At 39.9% G+C, this 23,363-nt stretch overlaps 2 protein-coding genes and 1 long non-coding RNA gene across 3 annotated transcripts in view; all 3 read left to right on the top strand.

The window, feature by feature from the left end:
• Positions 1–245: 245 nt before the first annotated feature.
• Positions 246–6,673, top strand: LOC144206756 (presenilin-1-like). Its single transcript, XM_077731898.1, has 11 exons — positions 246–397; positions 1,096–1,172; positions 1,312–1,604; positions 2,131–2,272; positions 2,530–2,597; positions 2,669–2,889; positions 2,957–3,055; positions 4,869–4,964; positions 5,019–5,186; positions 5,439–5,557; positions 5,628–6,673. Exons 2-11 carry the CDS (start codon positions 1,137–1,139, stop codon positions 5,781–5,783), a joined length of 1,398 nt encoding a protein of 465 aa, XP_077588024.1. The 5' UTR covers positions 246–397; positions 1,096–1,136; the 3' UTR covers positions 5,784–6,673.
• An 11,136-nt stretch (positions 6,674–17,809) lies between these two features.
• On the top strand, positions 17,810–19,322 carry LOC144206730 (uncharacterized). The gene is made up of 3 exons (XR_013328418.1): positions 17,810–17,893; positions 17,987–18,093; positions 18,761–19,322. It is a non-coding gene; the product is annotated as an uncharacterized LOC144206730 (long non-coding RNA).
• A 1,968-nt stretch (positions 19,323–21,290) lies between these two features.
• arid1b (AT-rich interactive domain 1B) overlaps positions 21,291–23,363 on the top strand; it is a 90,906-nt gene continuing 88,833 nt past the window's right edge. The window contains exon 1 of the mRNA XM_077731004.1: positions 21,291–23,029. Coding sequence (XP_077587130.1) covers positions 21,869–23,029 — 1,161 coding nt within the window. The 5' untranslated portion in view covers positions 21,291–21,868. The remainder of the gene's footprint in view (positions 23,030–23,363) is intronic.

Here is a 23,363-nt window from a genome sequence, read left to right on the forward strand (position 1 = left end):
CCATAAAAATATTTAAAATAGTGTAATTTTTGCCCATTTCTGTGGGTTCTGCAAGTTTGACGTCACTCACAGCTATTAATTATTAATTGTTGTTGTTGCAGGAGTACAAATATTTGCTTTGCCATTTTCTGAGTATATTAACGAGTGGTTTATTTCAATGTTTGATATTTAGTAGAAATTAAATACGTGATCCTTTTTTGTATTGTTTTAAATAGGCCTTTTTAAAATATAAATAAACCCGGAAGATATATCCACGGGACACAGATTGCTGGTGCACACCCCGGACGTTTCCAGAGATAACAGGAAGAACAAAGAAAGGAAAGTCCCCGGTTCGAGTCCGCCCTTAATCTACCCACTTTCCAACAACGCCCAATTCGTCTACTCTAGTTTGTTGACGGTAAGTGGGATTGATTTGAAGATTTTAAACTCCGGATCGCCGTTTACACGACGAGATCTTATGTCGGAAGGTTCGTTAGCCAGCACGATCGGCCATGGCTGTCATTGTTGCCAACTAGTGGTTCTGCTTAGGGATCGTATAACAGCATTTGATACCTGTCCCGTATTTTTATACAATTATCTTCTTTTTCCGAAAATAAATCGCTTTTTAGCACCCTAATTTGTGAAAAAAAGTTATAGATCATATTTTTCATGAATTTCATTTGCATTTTACAAGGCTGACAGAAAAATAATAACCATTTTTTTTAATTCAACAATTACAATTATAAATAAAGTTATAGTGAAGGATAATCTGCCCAGCAACATAATAATAGAGTCAATTGAGTTTGTGATACAAATGAGTATCAATTATAGTTTATTATGATTTTCTAGGCCTGATTTTAGTATTTTATTATAAAATAAAAATCTAAAGTTAATTGTAGTTATGACATAAACTTCATGTACTGTTATAACAATTTTACATAAAGTTTTGGGCTCGATTCCTATATAATTCTAAAAATTATCATTATTATTATCTCATTAGCTCCATCCTACTTCAACAATATATTCCTTTCTGCTAAAATGCTATTAATGTCTACACTTTCTTCTCCTTGTCACTGTTTTAACGATGTATAAAACCGTCTTTTTGTCTCTCGTCAGGGCAACAACAACCCGCTCGTCGTCAATCGCCACGTGTCAACATGGCCAACGATGCGCAAGACGTGGAAAACAATGTGGTGAGTGACAACCCGCACAAAACCCTTATTTACACCATAAAAAAATGGATCATCACTTGATGACACAACTCAGAGAATACTATTTTTTGGAAGCCTTCCCGAAAATTACCTAAATAACCCGCTTTTTTTCTCTCATCAGGACCAATCAGGGGCCAACGGCGGCACCGAGCGGGGCCAAGGAGACGGCGGGACCCCTAGCCTCCGGTCCAGGGCGGGTTCCGGAGGCGGGGCTCCCGAGCGGAATGGTCAGGCCCCTTCGGCCGGACCCCCCCGCGTGGCGGAGGCCGACGAGGAAGACGACGAGGAGTTAACGCTGAAATACGGCGCCAAGCACGTCATCATGCTCTTCGTCCCGGTGACGTTGTGTATGGCCGTCGTCGTGGCGACCATCAAGTCTGTCAGCTTCTACACGCAGAACGATGGCCAGAGACTGTGAGTGTGCGAAAAACGTGGTGGCCACCGTGAGGTGCTGTTTCAAAAGTCGGTAGTTTTTGTTCGCAAAAAAATAATAATAAAAAAAGTATTTTTATTTTTCTGGCAAAGTAGGGGACAGCTATTTTATCAATGTGCTACTATTTTAGTACTACAGTAGTACTATTGTAGTACTATTGCAGTACTATTGCAGTACTTTTGTAGTACTGCTGTAGTACTATTGTAGTATTATGGTAATACTATTGTAGTACTATGGTAGTACCATGTTAGTACTATTGAAGTACTATTGTAGTACTACTGTAGTACTACTGTAGTACCATTGTAGTACCATTGTAGTACTATTGTAATACTACTGTAGTACTACTGTAGTACTGTTGTAGTACTGTTGTAGTACTGTTGTAGTACTGTTGTAGTACTATAGGTAGTACTATAGGTAGTACTATTGTAGTACTATTTTATGATGCCATTAAAAATATACTTTTGGAATATTTTGGGCCCTTTAGTGACCTTATTGTTTACATGTTAGAATCTACACGCCATTCCCGGAAGACACGGACACGGTTGGCGAGCGGGCGCTCAACTCCATCCTCAACGCCATCATCATGACCACAGTCATCATCGTCATGACGCTGGTGCTCGTCCTGCTCTACAAGTACCGCTGCTACAGGGTGAGTCCTTCCTTTATTTTGAAAGGGTGTAGATGTATATGTATGTGTGTATATGTGTATTCATGTGTGTGTATGTGTCATCGTTTATCTTCAAGGTACTAAAAATGGAAATTAGCCCTCGGCTACAATCTTACATATTTACACATCTGGCAACTCTGCATAACTATTTCGACCCCAAATATTTTCAACAATTTCCCCAAACTTTAGCAACCAAAAAAAAACAACAACAATGAAAATTCCCATTTCTTTTCCTCCAGGTGATCCAAGGCTGGCTCTTCATCTCCTCCCTCCTCCTACTCTTCTTCTTCTCTTACATCTACCTCAAGTAAGTGTCCCTTCCTTACTCACCTAGCCCCGCCCCCATTTCCATCCTTCCATCCCTACACACCCAAACAGGGAGGTGTTCAAAACCTACAACGTGGCGATGGACTACCTGACCCTGGCACTCTTGGTGTGGAATTTTGGCGTGGTGGGCATGATGTGCATCCACTGGAAGGGACCATTGCGCCTCCAGCAGGCCTACCTCATCATGATCAGCGCTCTCATGGCATTGGTTTTCATCAAATATCTCCCTGAATGGACCGCCTGGCTCATACTGGCCTCCATATCTGTATACGGTGAGTCAAGGCCGCCTGGTGGCGTTCCCCGGCAACACCTAGCTGACATTTTTTATCTGACTTTTAGATCTACTGGCGGTACTGTCTCCCAAAGGGCCATTGAGGATCTTGGTGGAGACGGCTCAGGAACGGAATGAGCCGATTTTTCCTGCACTCATCTACTCATGTAAGATTTTTTGGGGAGGATTTATGATGGCGTGCACAACTTAGGTTTTTTTTATGGAAACTGAGCATACAAATACTAAAAACTGGGAGAAAATTAACAAAAATTATATATTTTTTTTGTTCTGATGTTGTGCACAACTTAGTTTGAAAAAAAAAAATAAAACTAAGCATATGAATACTAAAGACTTAGACAAAATGACCAAAAAGTCAAAAAGTAAACAAGGGTGACACACTTCAAACTTCACTAACCAGGAAATGTTACTTCCACAAGAACACGGGGGTTGCAAGACTCGGTCGGGGGTTGCTTAACGAGACAATTGTGAACATTTGAGTAGCTCACACACGAACCAAGAAACCACCAATTCCAAAAAAACATGGCATGTCTACTTAAAGATTTTAGGGATTTTTTATTTTATTTTAGATGGCATGTACAACTTAGTTTTTTTTTAAATGAAAACTAAGCATACAAGTACTAACATATGGGACAAAATTATCAAAAACAGAAAAATAAATGGGGCATTTTTTTGTTTCAGATGGCATCCACAACAGTTTTTTTGTGTTTAAAAAAAAAAGAAAACTAAGCATACAAAAAATAGACAGGCCTGACACTCTACCAAATAGGCAAACTTCACTAACCAAGAAACGTTACTCCCACAAGAACACGGGGGTTGCAATACTCGGTCGGGGGTTGCTTAACGAGACAATTGAGTAGCTCACCCACAAGAAGAAACCAAAAATTCCAAAAAAACATGACATTTCTCCTTCAGGATTTTAGAGATTTTCTAAATTTCAGATGGCATGTAAAACTAAGGTTTTTATTTATTTATGAAAACTAAGCATACAAGTACTAACATATGGGACAAAACTAACAAAAAATAAAAAATAAACAGGGCATTTTTTAATTTCAGATGGTGCACATAACTTAGTTTTTTGGGGTTTTTAAAAAAATGAAAACTAAGCATACAAAAAATAGACAGGGGCGACACAGACTACCAAACTGGCAAACTTCACTAACCAAGAAACGTTACTCCCACAAGAACACGGGGTTGCAATACACGAGCGGGGGTTGCAATACTCGATCGGGGGTTGCTTAACGAGACAATTGTGAACCTTTGAGTAGCTCACACACAAGAAGAAACCACCAATTCCCCAAAAAACATGACATTTTCACTTCATGATTTTAGGGTTTCAGATGGCATGTAAAACTAATGTTTTTATTTATTTATGAAAACTAAGCATACATGTAGTAGAATATGGGACAAAATTAACAAAAACTGAAAAATAAACAGGGCAATTTTTAATTTCAGATGGTGTACATAACTTAGTTTTTTGGGGTTTTAAAAAAAATGAAAACTAAGTATACAAAAAAATAGACAGGGGCGACACTCTACCAAACAGGCAAACTTCACTAACCAAGAAACTACTCCCACAAGAACACAGGGGTGGCAATACTCGGTCGGGGGTTGCAATACTCGGTCGGGGGTTGCAATACTCGGTCGGGGGTTGCTTAACGAGACAATTGCGAACACTTGAGTAGCTCACATACGAACCAAGAAACCAGCATTCCAAAAAAACATGACATTTCCACTTAAGAATTTTAGTTTGGAAATGCATTACCAACTTAGGAAGACATTATCACCACAATAAAATACTTTTAAATTATACTAAGATATATTAAATATACAAATATATATTTCTCAGTACTTCTATTTTTCCAATTTATGTAGTAGGGAACATCATAACAAAATCTAGTCTGAGTTCGACCCCCTAAACAACAAATTCGAAATAAACACCATCTTGTCCTCTTCCCTTAGCGACCATGGTATGGCTGGTCAATATGGCCGACACAGCCCCGGCACCCAACAGGAACCCCCCTGAAGCCACACCCACACAGCCCCAGCCTCAAGAAAGTGAGTGACAGGTCCCGCGTTTGAGTCCGACACGCTAACATAGTGTTTTTACAGACGTCGAGGCGTCTTCCAGTCCGCCGGGTGACGATGGCGGCTTCACGCCGTCCTGGCTAAACCAGCAAGAGCGGCGACTGGGTCCCCTGCAGTCCACCGAAGACACCCGGCAGGAGATCCAGCAGATGCCCTCGGACCGCCCTCCTGTCGACGATGATGACGAAGAACGTGAGTGCCATGTTTTGATTTTTAATGCGTTTTCTGATGGCGTCCAAGTACTTATAAAGTACACAAATAACAACAACAAACAAATAGAAAAATAAATATCACAATATTTTTTTACGTCAGAGGTTATCTGCGACCCAAAAAGCCGCATGAGCCTCTCGAGCCATAGATTCCCTCCCCCCTGTTGTCAAAAATTGAGTTTTTCCCCCAAACCTATTTGTTTTGACTTCTAAAATATTTCACTGTGACCGCCAGGGGGCGTCAAGCTTGGCCTTGGCGACTTCATCTTCTACAGCATGCTGGTGGGAAAAGCCTCAGCTGCCGCCAGTGGCGATTGGAACACCACGTTGGCCTGTTTCGTGGCTATTCTCATCGTAAGTGGCCGGATATCCCTGTTCCAACATGGCCGTCATGTGCTAAACATGTGCTTAACCTCTCCCACAGGGCTTGTGTCTGACACTGCTGCTTCTGGCAATCTTCAAGAAGGCTCTTCCCGCGCTTCCTATCTCCATTTTCTTCGGACTGGTCTTCTACTTTGCCACTGACAACCTGGTGCGTCCATTCATGGACCAGTTGGCTCTACACCAGTTCTACATCTAGCAGGACCACGGCAAGTGCTCATTTTTTATTTTTATTTTTTTGAAGACGAAGATTTTTTTTATATATTTTTTGTCGTCGCCATTTTTTTTTTAAAAATCTGTCTCAGGCTTTTTTTTGGACTCCCAGCGAGTATTTTTTTTTATTTATATGCCGAGATGGAACCCTGGCGGTTTTCTACCACCAGGGGGCGGTTAGGTGCCTTGCTCAAGGGACACCGGGAAGCTGTCCGTTTTTTGTTCTTGCCCGAAAAACAACAGGATCTTTACGAGAGTTTGAATCCCAGCCTTTTTTTTTGCACCGGCTGCAAAAAAATTACATTTTTTTCGGCGTTTTGGGTTAAAAATAACGTAAATGAAATCAATGGGACTTCGGAGGTAGCGTACGGGCGCCATTTTGGCTCTATGCGACAATATAGCCTGTTTTTGAACCAACACGATGGTTAAGTCAAAATTGTTTTGGGCAGAAATACCTGAAAAGTCCAGCAGGTGGCACCCAAGTAGATTTGTTATTATTTTTCATTTTTTTAATTCTTTTTTTAATTTTTTGTAGCTTTGACCAAAAGCCGCAGGGTAAGAAATTCATTACCCATTCCAGAACTTTTGTTCCGCATTTTTGGAGATTCTCCACACAAAATCCTGACTGGATGGAGTTCAATTTCCCAAGTGGTGAAAAATTTCAAGCTGATTATTAATCATAATAATATCTAGCGAATCAGTACAAACGCTTTTCACCATACTGTTTATAATTTCGGGGGGGTTGGCGGATCGTTTTATTGACTTGGCTCGACTTTGTGTACCATATTATACATCACGTTTATTATTTTGGGGGCGGGGCAAGTTCTAATGTGTTCGATTAGTTTTGTTTTTTAAATAAAGTTAAAGAAACACATGGTTTTCCCATTAGATCCTCTGAGGGAATGTTATGCTGGATGTATTACAATTTTAAAGTTTATAAATAGTTTTATTTTAGGGCTACATTGAAAATTTGGTTTAAAAAATATATATATATATAATTTTTATTTATTTATATTTTTTAAAAACAGCAAAATATAAATATTCTAGTCTGAATTGCATTCATTAATCTACTATTTAATTGAAAAACAAAAGAAAATTTCTTTGTTATATTTATTTATTTTTTAATTAAATTTGGCCCAAAAATTCACCCAAAAAAATTGTACATCATCTTTAATTGCCAACTCCAACTAATTATTTTAATGTCATACCACTCTAAACATATTTTTTAACTGCAATTAAATGTGTATTTATCTTTTCCAAAAAAACCCTTTAAATTCAGCCCAAAAATATCCCCTAAAAAAAAAATATATAGTTCATCTTCAATTGCCAACTCCAACATACTATTTTAACATCACACCACACAAAATACAAAACCCAGCTTTGAGTTTGATGCCTATATCTTAACTCCAAGTTACGCAACTATTCAAGACCAAATTAGGAATCCCCCAGTAATCTCGTCACGGGATCCACCACCCAAGATAGATCCAATTAGCATCTTACCATATCCCCAATAATCTCCTAGCCGACTTGACCAGTCTCGGCGAAGCAAGACTACGAGTCAGACCACAACCAAAAAACCACAACAACCATGTCCCAAGAAAAACTGGAAAGCCTAGTCCGCCGCATGGAAGAAACCCTGTCGGAAATGGAGCAACTAAAGGCGCATTGCGGCCAGCAAAACGACGAGCTGAGCCGCCTGGTGGTGGACCTCCGCCGTGAGAACCAGGAATTGGTTGAGAAGTACGGCCAACTGGCTGGAGACATGCGAGAGGCCCGGGAACTCATCGACCAGCTCCAGGACACCAAGTACGCCTTTAACGCCAAAGAACGGCAGGCCCACAAACTTAGCCGACAACTTTGAAGATTTTTTTGGACTGACAGGAAAAAGAACAGACTTGATTGGCCGTCGCTAATTATAGCCTAGCGGATTGGATGAAAGGAAAGCATGTTGAATCTTTAAAGGGACACCGATGCAATAAAAGTGTTCAAATGTATTATTTGTTGTTGTTGTTTACTTTTATTGGATTTTTGGGGGTGTGTAGACTTTTTCTACAAGAGGCGGGGTCAATATATGTTAGGCTAACTTTTATTTTTTCCGCTTTTCAGGTTTAGTGAATATGATTATTTTATTTTGAAGGTCTAATGTATATTTGGTTTTATTATTATTGTATTTTTTTGCGTATTAGGTCTAATATACATTTGTTTTTATTATTATTGTATTTTTTTGCGTATTAGCCATCTTCAAGTACGTTAAAATGTCTTAAAGTTGTTGAATTTTTAAATTTCTCTCATATAAGCCGCACCCATTGATTGACAATTTTCTATGTATTTGTGGTTTTAATAGGGAGTACAAATATGTTATTTTGAAGGGAAAATATTAAGAAAAATCATCACACATGGACGAATTTAAAAAGGAAGTCAAGTGAGCAGTACAACCAGGAAGTGTGTCCGTAGCGGTCAAGTTTGTCATCCTGAGGTAAGATGGCGGCCTGAAAGAGCAAGTAAGTGAGTTTTGAATCACATTGTATGCAATATAAATGTTTTTAATGGTATTTACTTCCTAGTATTTGAACATTTAAAATATTTTCTGTACTATTATTTAATTCCCGGATGTAAATTTGGTTTTATTGATCAGATTATTTAATACTGTATAAAAATAGCACAAAAGCAGTAATATTTACAAGTGAAATTATGTTAATAGGCATAAAGTGTAAAATATTAATAGTTGAAACTAAATAAAATAGCTAAAAAAATTCAGCACCCTTCCCATTTCTTAATCTGAATACTTTTGACATAAATTAGATTAGATTATATTAGATTAGAACTTTATTTCACCCAGATTTTGGGAAATTTCCTTGTTTAAAGTAGCAAGTACAGACACAGAAGACATAGTAGACCTAGTTAAAAAAAACTGGAGCCACACATAGGGAGTCCACAAGGTGGCGACCTTCTGCAGAATCACTTTTTTGGTAGATAAGTTTGGTTTGGCTCCATTTTTTTCTCCATAATTTGACTTTATAACTGTTGCCTTTGAAATGAAAACAAGTGAAGATACGCTAGAGAGGATTAAAAGTCGACTGATTGGTATCCTCTGTGAAAATATCAAAAGCCCACGCGCTCGGCGGCGGCGGCGCGATGATCGTCACCGTGGTAACCAGATGCATTAATGAAGGCGGGAAATGAAATGGGACTTTAATTGGTCGCCGCTTGGACGCAGAGGTGAAATGGATTAGCTTTGATTGAGGCGCAAAGCGCTGACATGACACCCGCGTTTGTCATTGCGCCGTTTTTCAAGGAGGAATGGAGCGGACGCGAGGTGTGCGGCAATTAAAAGCGCTGGCGTTCATTAATAATTTTTGCATGAATTTTTCAAGGGATGCCGAAATGATTGCCACCCCGTCGAGGCTTTCCAATTACGTTGCTTAATTAGAAATGTCAATAGAAAGGAATGATTAAATGTGGGGAATACATTAAGGCTGCCACATAGATTCACAAAAAGTTGGGGGTTATCACTCATTATGTGTTTGTGCTAATATGTTTTTTTGGAGAGGTTTTGGAAAAGATTAAATATGAAAATATGGTAGAGAGATGCGTATTAATGTCATTGGTTTGGTTTATTTGTTATGTTTTTATTTAGTTAGCTTATAAATAGGGTTAGTAAATTATGAAAAATTCATATTGGCTAAAAAAGATTGTTTATATATTATATAATAAATGGGTGGTTCGGTGGAAGAGTGGTTAGTGCGTTTGGGCTCGCAGTTTTGGGGTCGTGGGTTCGAATCCAGGTTGGTTAAAATGTGTGGAGTTTGTTATTTGTATTTGTGTGGGTGTTTTCTATGGGTTCTCTGGTGGAGTGGTTACTGCGTTGGGTTTGCAGTTTTGGAGTCGTGGGTTTGAATCCAGGTTGGTCAAACTGTTTGGAGTTTATGTTATTTGTGTGGGTTTTCTTTGGGTACTTTAGGTCTTCTCACATATTCCAAAAAAAACATGCATGCTAGGCTAATTAGATGCTAAATGTTTGCTAGCTATGAGTGTGATTTGTTGTTTGTCTCCTTGTGCCCTGTGATTGGCTGATTGCCAAGTCAGGTGTCCATGGTAGTTGGCTACAGCGCCCTCTGGAGTTTTTGTGAAGATAAAGCAGTTCAGATTTTTTTTAGAGAAGGGACAGCACATATTAATGATCATAATAATATTCATGTTAATGAACATATTTATATTAATGTAAATGAACACATAGATGTAAATATGTAAGATTTATGAAGTGAATGAATGAATAGAAGTACTGAGAAATATATATATTTGTGTTTTTAACATATATCAGTATAATTAAAACATATTTTATTGTGGTGAAAAGGTCTTGCTAAGTTGGTAATGCATTCCCAAACTAAAATTTTTAAGTGGAAATGTCATGTTTTTTTGGAATGCTGGTTTCTTGGTTCGTATGTGAGCTACTCGGGCGCTCGCAATTGTCTCGTTAAGCAACCCCCGACCGAGTATTGCCACCCCGTGTTCTTGTGGGAGTAACATTTCTTGGTTAGTGAAGTTTGCCTGTTTGCTAGTGTGTCGGCCTTGTCTATTTTTTGTATGCTAAGTTTTCATTTTTTTTAAAGCCCCAAAAAAACTAAGTTGTGCACACCATCTGAAATTAAAAAAATTGCCCTGTTTATTTTTTGTTTTTGTTAATTTTGTCCCACTTTTGAGTAGTAGTATGCTTAGTTTTCATTAAAAAAAAAACTAAGTTGTACATGCCTTTTGAAATTTAAAAAAATCCCTAAAATCCTGAAGTGGAAATGTCATGTTTTTTGGAATGGTGGTTTCTTGGTTCGTATGTGAGCTACTCGGGCGCTCGCAATTGTCTCGTTAAGCAACCCCCGACCGAGTATTGCAACCCCCGTGTTCTTGTGGGAGTAACGTTTCTTGGTTAGTGAAGTTTGCCTGTTTGGTAGAGTGTCGCCCCTGTCTATTTTTTTGTATACTTAGTTTTCATTTTTTTTAAAACCCCAAAAAACTAAGTTATGTATACCATCTGAAATTAAAAATTGCCCTGTTTATTTTTTGTTTTTTGTTAGTTTTGTCCCATATTCTACTACTCGTACGCTTAGTTTTCATAAATAAAAAAAAAAAAAAACCTTAGTTGTACATGCCATCTAAAATTTTTAAAAAATCCCTAAAATCCTGAAGTGGAAATGTCATGTTTTTTTGGAATGGTGGTTTTTTTGTTCGTATGTGAGCTACTCAAATGTTCACAATCACCTCGTTAAGCAACCCCCGATCGTGTATTGCAACCCCCGTGTTCTTGTGGGAGTAACGTTTCTTGGTTAGTGAAGTTTGCCTGTTTGCTAGTGTGTCGCCCCTATCTATTTTTTGACTTTTTGGTCATTTTTTTGTATGCTTAGTTTTCATTTAAAAAATATATGTATGTATATATACCAATTCTTGTGCGCATATACCCCTGATTCATTCCTAATTTTACAAATACGGCTTATATGCGAGAAAATTTAGTATGACCAAACAGCTTAGCATTTTTTTGGTCAAAAAATGTAAGATTGACACTATAATATCAGTGTCCAATCCAATAAAAGAGTGAAGAAAATCTTGGCTTTATGGAGACATGCCTGTGCATGGCTGACATTCCAAAATGGAGGATAGCGGATTATAGCAAAAGCCACCGTGTCAAGGCCTCATCCCTCCTGATGGGCGACCACTCCAGTGCGACCAATTGTTAGATAGACAGTCAGGGAGCCATTTTTGAGCTGCCTTATGCCCTCTACCGCCGACAAAAAAACAACGTGAGCTCTCCGAGGATCGATACGCACGTGTGGCGGTACCTGCCCGGCATGTTAAAAAAAACGCCACCCGGCATCGAGCCGTGTCCGCCGTGTCCCGCATGGCCGCCGGCGGACCCGTGGGAGCGGCTGAGTCGGAACACTTTAGCGTAGCGACGTGACGGGGGAGGTGCGGCGGTGTAGCGTGTCAGCAGGTTTCCAGACGCAATTGCGTGTCAGCGAATTCCAGGTCGATGGGGAACACCATGCATTTTAAGTGGGACATTTTTTATTTTATTTTAGCCTTTTGGATAGCTATAGTCTAAAAAATAAACAGGATTTTGGTACTCGGAGCGGAAAATAACTTATTTTTTGTCGCAAAACATGAAAAAATGCGCCTTATAATCCAGAAAATACATTAATCTAAAATAAACGTATTTTATTTTTCCCATTTGGATATTTTTTGAAATTTTAGCTCTTTGACTAACTACAGCCTAAAAAATAAACCGGCGTTTTGGTGCTCAGGTCGTAAAAGAAAAAAATAATTGCGCTTTATAATCCAGAAAATACGGTAATCTAATTTTGGATACCCCCTTAAAACAAACAAATCTTATTTCCTCCCTTTTTTTGAGCAACAAATTCACTTCCCAATTTTTCCTACTCGTCACAGTTCCACCCAAATAATGCTCAAAAATTGCGCTTTATATTCCAGAAAATACAGTAACCAAATTTTGGATGCCCCATAAAAACAAACATATTTTCCCCATTTTTTTAAGCAACAAATTCACTCCAAAAAGGCCATACATCCAAAAATATTTTCCCCATTCCTCACAGATCCACCCAAATAATCTTTAAAAAATGCGCTTTATAATCCATCATATACAGCGAGTCACTTTTTTGGGAAAAGTAAATCGTCAACCCAAATGACACTTAAAAGTTACCAAGTTTTCATGAATTCTATCTTTTAATACCTTGACTTCTCCGGCAAAGGAAAAAAAAAGTCGTCCAATAAAACGTCTCCTTTTAGAAATTGCAATTACTTTGTGAGGAAATTAATCATGCAAAAAGGAACAACGTGATAAGAACTGTTAGCGGCTTATTACAACACGCCGCCGTGTTCGGCGTTCCTAAAAGCTGGCCTCCATCACCAGGGAACAAAGTGCATTCTGGGGCCTCATTTGGCATTAAAGCAATTTAAAATATTCCACATGGCGCAATTTGGCGCTCTGACTTGCGCCTAACTTCATTTGACAAGATTAATTATACAATTAAATCCAAACTTCTCTCAATTATGCGGCACGACGCCGTCCGCCATCTCGGGCTGACCTTTGACCTCTACCGAGGCGAGGTACCCGATAAGCATAATTTTATCGGGAGAAGAAGAAATGGCGCCGTTTTGGTGATGCTTAATTGTTAGCGCGTTAGCTAAACCGTTGATTGACGGGACAATCGATTGAAACAAAAGACTTAATTGCTATGTCAGCGGTTTCGCTAATAGCGAGTGGCGGGCTTGCCGCTACCGATTTCTACTTCGCAAAAACGACTACCGTATTTTCTGGCATATAAGCCGCGTCTGCGTATAAGCCGCACCCTTAAAATAGTTGAATTTTACGATACATTTTTCTTGAATTTCATTCATAGACGTCAAAATTAATTTAGTTTAGCGTTTTATCTGTTTATCTTTTCTCTATTTTGACATAAATGACAGTATTTGTTTATAAAAAATCACATGTTGGCAATGTAACATTTACTATTTGTTGGTTATTTTCAGTTTTGCAGTAACAAAACAACCATTACTGGACAAATTACTAACTTCCTTATGATGATTTCCCCTTCAAAATAAGACTTTTGTACCCCCTATTAAAACCACGAATTTGGAGGTGAACATTTTGAATCAGGGGGCGGCTTATACGGGAGAAATTGTCCAATTCAACCATTTTAAGTCAATTTTAAGGTTGCAATTTACAGTAAGGGGTCGGCTTATACGTGAGTAAATACATTAAGTCTAATTTATGGCTTATACGAAGGTATCGGCTTATATGCGAGTAAATACACAGTCTAATTTTCTCGCATATAAGCCGTACCCTTGAGTCAGACCTCATTTTTTTTAGTGACAAATATAGCGTATGTGTGAAAAAACATGGTATTTTTCTAGGTTGGTAATAATCACTTGTGGTGACCGTGGTGCGTGGGTTTTCCCGGGTGTCCCTCGACTCATCTGGATGTGATGAGAGCAGCTGGACGGTGGGGATGGAGGGAGGGATGGATGGAGGGATGGAGGGATGGAGGGAGGCTTCACGCTCCTTCTTCAAGCAGAACGTGGCAATTTCAACCTGCCTCGGGCATGTTGATATTACTCCCTGGTGCCATGGCTGAAAATTAATGGGAATTGTTTTGGTGGAATGATTATTAACGTTCTCCTTTTTAAAGTGCTCCCCCCTTTTTTTTTTTTTTTTTTGCAATCCAGGCCCCCGCTTTTTCTTCTCATGCTAATTTATGCGGCCGTTGACATTCTTGGCAACGACAACCTGCTTAAATATGCCAAGAAGGAAAATAATTGGTCATTGATGTGATATTTGACTGAACGTGCTGGATTCAACATTAGATTGGAAGAATATCAATCACACGTTTATTCTTTTCTAGAACTTGACTTTTTTTTTTACCTCGTTTTTGTTGTATTGTTTTGTGTGTACATGTGTGTACATGTGTGTACATGTGTGTACATGTGTGTACATGTGTGTACATGTGTGTACATGTGTGTACATGTGTGTACATGTGTGTACATCTGTGTACATCTGTGTATATGTGTGTACATGTGTGTACATTTGTGTACATTTGTGTACATTTGTGTACATTTGGGTACATTTGGGTACATTTGTGTACATTTGTGTACATTTGTGTACATTTGTGTACATTTGGTACATTTGGTACATTTGTGTACATTTGTGTACATTTGTGTACATTTGTGTACATTTGTGTACATTCGTGTACATTTGTGTACATTTGTGTACATTTGTGTACATTTGTGTACATTTGTGTACACGTGTGTACACGTGTGTACACGTGTGTACACGTGTGTACACGTGTGTACACGTGTGTACACGTGTGTACACGTGTGTACACGTGTGTACACGTGTGTACACGTGTGTACACGTGTGTACATGTGTGTACATGTGTGTACATGTGTGTACATGTGTGTACATGTGTGTACATGTGTGTACATGTGTGTACATGTGTGTACATGTGTGTACATGTGTGTACATGTGTGTACATGTGTGTACATGTGTGTACATGTGTGTACATTTGTGTACATGTGTGTACATTTGTGTACATTTGTGTACATTTGTGTACATCTGTGTACATCTGTGTACATTTGTGTACATCTGTGTACATTTGTGTACATCTGTGTACATCTGTGTACATCTGTGTACTTGTGTGTAATTGTGTGTACATGTGTGTACATGTGTGTACATGTGTGTACATGTGTGTACATGTGTGTACATGTGTGTACATGTGTGTACATGTGTGTACATGTGTGTACATGTGTGTACATGTGTGTACATGTGTGTACATGTGTGTACATGTGTGTACATGTGTGTACATGTGTGTACATGTGTGTACATGTGTGTACATGTGTGTACATGTGTGTACATGTGTGTACATGTGTGTACATGTGTGTACATGTGTGTACATGTGTGTACATGTGTGTACATGTGTGTACATGTGTGTACATGTGTGTACATGTGTGTACATGTGTGTATCTGTGTATAAATATGTGTTTGTTGTATAAATGTGTGTATATATGTGTATATATACATCATAAATCGAGCACTGATCCCTAATAACTGGACGTTACTTCAAGTGATATAGCAATTCAAGTATTTTATCCATATGGAAAGTACTTAATCTCCGACCGGTGTTCGTCATGTTAAACTGTTGCCTTCATGTCCAGCTGTATGCTAAAGACTTGAAGATAAATTCTTTCTCCTCCCAAAACATAAGCGGACGTAATCATATCAGGCGTCTTTCACGGATTAAGCGGCTATGAATGTGATTTATTATCTTTCCCAATTGTGCCACGTACAATAACGTGCACTGGGACGTCTGGCGGAGATAATCTTATTAACCACTTGCCTTTTGTTTTCACCCATTTTGCCTTTTTTTTCTATGTTAAAACATTTTACTGCTAATTTCTGCCTTACTATAATAGAGGTCTTAAAAAAAGTATCCCCTGTTTGCCAGGAGATTAACTATTCCATTTTTTTGGGATTATAAATGAAGCATAGTGAAAAGGCCCATGAAATTTGAGGATTTTCTCGCATATTAGCCGCATTGGCGTATAAGCCGTAGCCTTAAAATGGCTTTAAAATGGTTGAATTTGCTAGCATTTAAATCACTTAGCGTTAGCTACATTAGCATGGCGCCCAATCCGGCGGTCAGAAAGTCCTTGGAATGATTTGGAAGAAACAAGAACATTTCCAATATCTATATTGCTAAATTGCTAAGGTAGCGTACATGTAGATTTGTTTAGCTTCCCAGCGACACGCAGAGATTAATAAGCAGCTTTCTCCGCCAAATTCTTCCCGTCTTGCCTGGAACTGACACAAATTGGTGAAATATTACTTTGATCAGGCCTGCTGAACAACAAACAAAACACAAACCTAATTAGCTTAACTCCAAAATGTCCCAAATGCTTCTGTTTGACATAAATATAGAAATTTGGTCGAGCTGCACTGCATTTTTTAGAGATTCATTGTTCCATATATCTTCTACGAATATATTATACTCATGGATATGTTTTCATAGGAAAAACATTCAAAAAAATGTAATTAGAAGATGACCAATCCACATCACACAACATAAACCCCTTAAAATTGGTCAAAGTGTCCCAATTTTGTATGAAAAATGTGAAAAAACACCCCAAAATGAGAATAAATATCAGGAAATTATTTATTAATGTTTTAAAATTAATAAATCATATGAAAATATGCCCTCCGTGGCTGTAATAGATGTAATACCCATGTTTGTAACTTGAATATTTCGTAAGCAGAGGTGTACTTTATATGTAAATTCTCAAATTCCTTCTACCAAGGCTGGAAGTCATCCATTTTGTAGTACATTTTATACTTTATGTGTGCCCTATAAGTGTGTGTGTGTTAAAATATGTGCTATATTGCATTTATAGTTTTTAATCGCTTAATAAGTAGATTTCAAAATAAAATAACGAACAAAGAAACATTTTTACGGGGACCCTAACTTAAACCTATTTTAATAGAATTTTTAAAAATATTTTTGTATATTAATTATACATATATTATATTATATTATTATATTTTGATAGATTTTTAAATTTTTTAGATATTAATTGTATATATTGCATATTTTTTTTACCTAGGTCTACAATGTCTTCTGTGTCTGTATTGCTACTACAACCAAGGAAATTTCCCGAATACTACATTAAATAAAATCCTAATCTAATCTAATCTAATGCCTTTTAAACCAGGGGGTGCTTTACTCATCCTTTTGGCAAAATTGGTTCAGATACCCATCCATTTTATGAAGATTTAACACACCCCAAGCAGTAGCAGAAACCCACCTTGCGATGCTAGCTATCGGATTAGCGCGCTAACATATGCAATGACTGGCGGCATGCTCTTCTTCCCCATTAGGTTGGCACATCAAAGCCACTGGAAGAAGTTCTTCACAGGCAGTTAAAAGTGGGCTCTATGTGGATCTTGTAAATACCATCTTTTGAGGAGGAGTCTCTCGGGGGACACTTCACACACTTCTCCAGTCGGGGGAGAAAGAAGGGATGGAAAAGGAGCAGTGACAGGCATCACAAGGGGGGGGTTGGAGGTACGTACTATATATATATACCGAGAGAATGTGTGTAGTAGTATATGTGTGTATGTGTTATGTTTGCTGGTTCAGAGAGACCAGTCCCCTGTCACTATCAGGACGGGATCTGTGGATGAAGAAAATCACTCTCCTCTACTTTCCTTTTGCGTCTGCTATCTTCCTCTTATCATCATCATCGTCCTCCTCCTTTTTCGCACTTCACACAAGAGCTGACAGTGAAAGTAGAGCATGGCTGCTCGCTCTTTCTTTTTGACTCATGTTTTTCATAAAGCATAAATAGAGCGTATGTATCGTGCCGAAACCTGGGAATTGTGTGATTCTACCTTTTAGTATACAGCCAAAACAATGGTGTTCATTTTTCCCGAGTGTTTTTTGTGTTTTTTTTATACAGCAACAACAACAACAAAACATTTTATCCATCACAGCTGTTTTGGGGAATCCGGAGAGGGCCTAGAAGACGAAAAGTACCAGAGTTGGGTATTGTTTTTGTTTTTTTCATAGTGGGCCTTTTGGGATGGGAAATATTTATTTTCTTTTTAACAAAAATGATGAAATGCTCTTCCAGGTACAACCTGAACAAGATAGTTGGAATATTACATACAAAATGTACGGATACAGAGCAGGATGCCTGACCATTCGCCATTGGAGGCGTTCTGGAGAGTCTGGAAATGGGTAAAAAAATGGCCTTAAACTCCCAATGCATTTCCTTAGCCGTTATTTTCTTTTGAATTCCCCTTGTTAAGTGATTAAAAACTACAAATGCAACATAACATAGCACATATTTTCATACATTCACACATAGGGCACACGTAAAAGTCTATTATGTACTACAAAATGGTGGGCTTGGAGCCCTGTTAAAATGAATTTGAGAATTTATATAGAAAGTACACCTCTACTTATCAAATTATTTCTTCATAACTTGAAAATTTTGTAAGTAGAGGTGTACTTTATATGTAAATTCTCTAATTCGTTCTACCAGGGCTGAAAGTCGTCCATTTTGTAGTACATTTTAGACTTTTTCGTGTGCCCTATATGTGTGTGCTACGTTGCATTTGTAGTTTTTAATTGGTATTCAAAATAAAATAACGGATAAAGAAATGCATTTATATTTTGGTGGATTTCATAACTTGGATCTTTTTCGTATCTCAAGACACTAATATATTCATAAGTTGAAACTTTCGTACCTATACCCATTCATAAGTAGAGGTGTAACTGTCCCAGGTTACTATAAATAAGCACCAGTTCAGTTTTCGGCCCTCCCCTAGCCAATCAACCAGTTTCTTCTACCACATCTACCCTAACAAACAACAGTATATCTTTCTCTTCTCTCCAAAAACAGGGTTGCATCCATTTGAACTCCACGCACGTGCACCGAACTGACCCACTTTTTCTGCTCGACCAGGCTTCTTCCACTGTTGTCTACCGTGCCATTCCCTGCTAGGGGACAACCCTCCAGACCCCCTCTACCCCTCCTAACAGACACTCACCCCTTCCACGTTATCCCCCAATGTACCCCCGACCCCGCACCTGCACCCCACGCATGCGTAAGGCCCGTAACGTTACGGCGCATCCTCCTATTTTTCCTTCTCCGTGTTTGTCTGGGCTCATTGTTTCAATCTTGCTGCATCAGGGGGCCCCCGAAGGTTATAAATTAAACATAAATGCAAATGCGCTGAGCCATGGCCGCCCCACGCCTCCCTCTTCTTTTTTTTTTTTGGGGCGCACGCACACACTCGCCATTCAAACAGATCGGTGTGTCGGCGAATTAATGGAAGAACAGTGGGCTTTTTTTAATGAGCGGGCCAGGGAAATTAGAGTTGCAAAGCCACGGCGTAGCAAACCCCGAACCGCAGCCGAGGCAACGGCTTGAAAAGCCATCATAGAATATGCTAATGCACCTCCCCCGTAGCTCCCCCCCCCCTCCCGGTCCTCACGCCGTCAGCCTTATAGTGTTGCTCTAGATGAGATCAGAACCCGGGCTTTGATCTGCCACTCTGACGGCAGCCACAATCGGTGTGTGTACAAAGAATAGGGATGTGTGTGTGTGTGTGTGTGTGTGTGTGTGTGTGTGTGTGTGTGTGTGTGTGTGTGTGAGTGAGGGAGGGAGGGAGGCTTGTTCTAATTAGTAAAGGTGTATGTAGCCAATCATATTTCTGGGATTGGTCACTGATTTTTTTTTATTAATATGATTATGATTATTATTATTACTAATAGTAGTAGTAGTAGTAGTAGGAGGAGGAGTGGTAGTGGTAGTAGTGGTAGTAGTAGTTGTGGTGGTGGTAGTAGTAGTAGAAGTAGTATTTTTAGCCTCTTATTTACTTAAAATGATAGTTTATAAATTTTAATTTCAACTTGCAAAGTTGTTATGTCTTACAAACGAATCTTAAATTCAGCCTTCATTCTGTTGCATTTCTCAGATGTACCACTAGATGGCCGGAAACAGTACCTCTCCATGATTTCCAATGAATGAGGGACACTAGTATTTATATATTGTTTACATCAATATATTCATCAAAAAAGTCTTATATAATTGTTTGTTTATTAAGCCTTGCTATTATTTTAAAACACTAATTCAACGAAAGCATCCCTACCAAAAGTATTCAAAAATAAACTATCAAAACCCTAAAAAAAATCCATAACTCTTGAAATCATACAAAAATATAATATAATATATACTCAATTATACAATAATACATCTGCATACATCCTCCCCAAACTTGTACTTACACAAAACCACCACCAGGGGTCTTCCCTTTGTCATAGACACATACAATAACTTCCCCATTGCACAACATGTAATCTAATCAATCCTGCCTTATTTCATGGCCTAAAAACAACAGGTGGCTAAAAATCGTGGTTTCAACATCATCCTAATCGATCATACTTACCATCATCATCACCACCCTCATCATCATCATTTTTGACTAAGCAGCACGTTGTGTAGCGACCGTTATCATCATGACCACGGCCATCCTCAGCACCACTCATCCCTAAATCCAACACTCACACATGTACACACACACATACACACACACACATCCTCCCCTCTTTCATCCACAGCTCCCTCTGTTGATCAAATGCATCTGATCTCATCAAAGCCGAGCCTCTGCTTATTCAAGTCCCAGCAGACAGCCGGCGTCTTTGCTAAGCACTATTTTACATTCATGTTTGAATTTCACTGATGGGTTAGAGCGCATCTTGTAGACTTTGGTTTTTGTGTGGTCCTAGCCTGCAGCCTGGGTTGATTTTTTCCCCCTTTTTTACCCACTCACTCACTTTATTATTTTTTTTTAGTGTATTATCAGTTCACACAAGTTGCTTTTGCAGACAAATGCAATGAAACGAGGATGGAAGGGTTTGAAAAGATAACATATTCAAATAGAACTGCTTTAATCTTTTATTTTTTAAATATAAATACAGACGTGAATGCTGGTTGTTAGATACATTTTTAAGCCCTTTATTCTCCATTTTATAATTATTACTTTAACACATAATTCATATTTGTTTCTGCTTAAGCGAAAAATGTGACTTATATTACTCTATGAATTATATGTTACGAATTATATGTAAATATCCCTTTTATTGTGTATGATTGGGCTGATTACACTTATAGTTCAGTACGAAATATAAATATATACACTTTCCCCCCTTTTTATGTGTATATTTAGGCTTGTAGCCCGAAAAAATGCTAAATGTATACATTTCTGTTGCTTCGAAATTATATTAATCCTGTTTCAAAATGGTTTCCTGTATTATTACGATCTTTTCCGGTCGTTCGGAAATGTTGTGTTCATACCCAGCATTCATAGCGCACCCCTTTAACACACCTGCATCTAAATATCAACCGTCAACACGCTTTCCAGAAGCTTGACAGAACTTCCTGATTTTTTGATTCAGGTGTGTTGGCGAAGGGATACGTAAAAAACACGGAATATAACTTAGTCCAATTGGAACGGAGTTAGTTGGAATGAATACGTAGATCCTATGCAAAGGAAAAGTGGATTGACTAATCCAGTCCGGATTTTCCAAGTGTCTTTCGCTGGAGCCTTGGAGGTGGATAGACTGGTCGATCCAGTTTTCTCTCTCTCTTTTTCTCTAGCTCTTTTTCCTCATCCCATGCTGGGCCACAACGGCTCCGATCGAGGGGCTCAAGACCACCACGACCCGGGATGGAGGATATTAGCGAAGGGGGTAGGAAAAAGTTTAAACCCGAGAATTCCAACTTCAACCATGACGCTTCATTAACGCCCACTTTTACCACCACGCCGAGATCGCCGGCCGTCGATTAAAGTGGAGCCCCGCAAAAAAAAAAAAAAAAATCTCTCCCTCCGCCCCCTTTTTTCGCCCTCCTTTTTTTCATATTTTTTTTTTCAAATTTGCCGAGTGCGCGCGGAAGGCTGGCCGAAGGTCGCGCTCGATGTACGGGGAGATGTTGGAGTAACTGAGCATGGCTGCGCAAGTGGCATCGGCTCCTTCCAGAAATAACAACAAGAACAAGAAATTATCCAGTGGCTTGGTCAACGAGCTCAATTCGGGGAAATCCGGAGGAGGAGCAGCAGGAGGAGGAGGAGGAGGAGGAGGTGCAGGAGGAGGAAGCAGCAGCAGCAGCGTACAGCAGATGCTGGCAGCCGGAGATGGGACTCTAAATAATGCAGACCATCACCGCCGAACGGAGCTCGGCATGGTGCGTTCAAGTTCCGCGGGAAAGGATGGGAATAACCTGGCACCGTCTCATTCCAACACCCCTTCCATGGAAACGGGGTTGATTGCTAAACACAAGCTGAAATGCGTGGAGAGCGGAGACCCCCCTCCGTCTCATCCGCCAGCGCAGCCGCCATTCGTCCAGTTTGCGCCGCATCCGCAACGGCAGACGCCCGCCGCCACTGCTGCCACCGGCAACAACAACAACAACAACGGCCAAGGACCCCGAGGCCCCGTGGAGCACCCCATTCACCCCCACCACCACCACCACCACCACGGTGGTAAGGAGAACCTCCTGGGGGTCCACGGGGAGCCGCAGGGTAAAGGTGAGGGACACCTAAACAAACCCACTGAGGGGATGACGACGCCCCCTAGGTACGATCACTCCGGGGCCAACAATTCCGAGTTCAACAACAATAATAACTATTACTCGGCGAGGTCTTACGAGCAACATGGCGGACGCCAGTCGGGGATGGGGCTCCCGTCGGATAACTCCCATGAAGCGGGCTACCAGAACAGCCAGTATAACCAGTACCCAGCCTATCAGCGAGCACGCTACGCCGGGACTTACGGCGTGGCGGTCCCCTCCGGGTGCAGGCAACCCGAGAACTTGATCGTGAGTGGCAAGTCTGCGGGTTTCCAGAGGTTCCCGGGGGCGACTCAGCAACAGCACCCCTCGGGAGCTACCCCGACCCTCAACCAGCTGTTGACGTCACCCAGTCCCATGATGCGGGGCTATGGCGGGGGCTACCAAGACTATAGTGGCTCGCCGGCGCCGCAAGCCCTGGGAAAAGATGCGGGGCCCCAATACGGGGCCCCCACTGCCCACGGGTGGGGAGGACAACCCAGGAACCACCCGCATCCAATCACGACGGGCAATGGAGGTCAAGGCCTTGGGAGGAGTCAGGTAAGGTCATAATTCCTTGAATTCTTATTGTGTGGGTTTTTATGTGGGTTTTTTTACATTCATTTTCTGAACTGCTTATCCGTGGGGCGTATTAGGAGACAAACAACCAATCACACTCACAACTAGGGTATATTTAGCATCCAATTAGCCTAGCATGCATGTTTTGGGGATATGGGAGGAAACTAGAGTACCCAAAGAAAACCCACGTAAGCCTGGGGAGAACAAATCACCAATTGCATTCAAAACTAGGGTTTATTTAGCATCCAATTAGCCTAGCATGCTTGTGTTGGGTATTGGCGTGTTGATTAGTTGGAGTTACACGCGACTAACTTCC

Source organism: Stigmatopora nigra, chromosome 13 (genome assembly GCF_051989575.1).
Source record: "Stigmatopora nigra isolate UIUO_SnigA chromosome 13, RoL_Snig_1.1, whole genome shotgun sequence".
NCBI lineage: Eukaryota > Metazoa > Chordata > Actinopteri > Syngnathiformes > Syngnathidae > Stigmatopora > Stigmatopora nigra.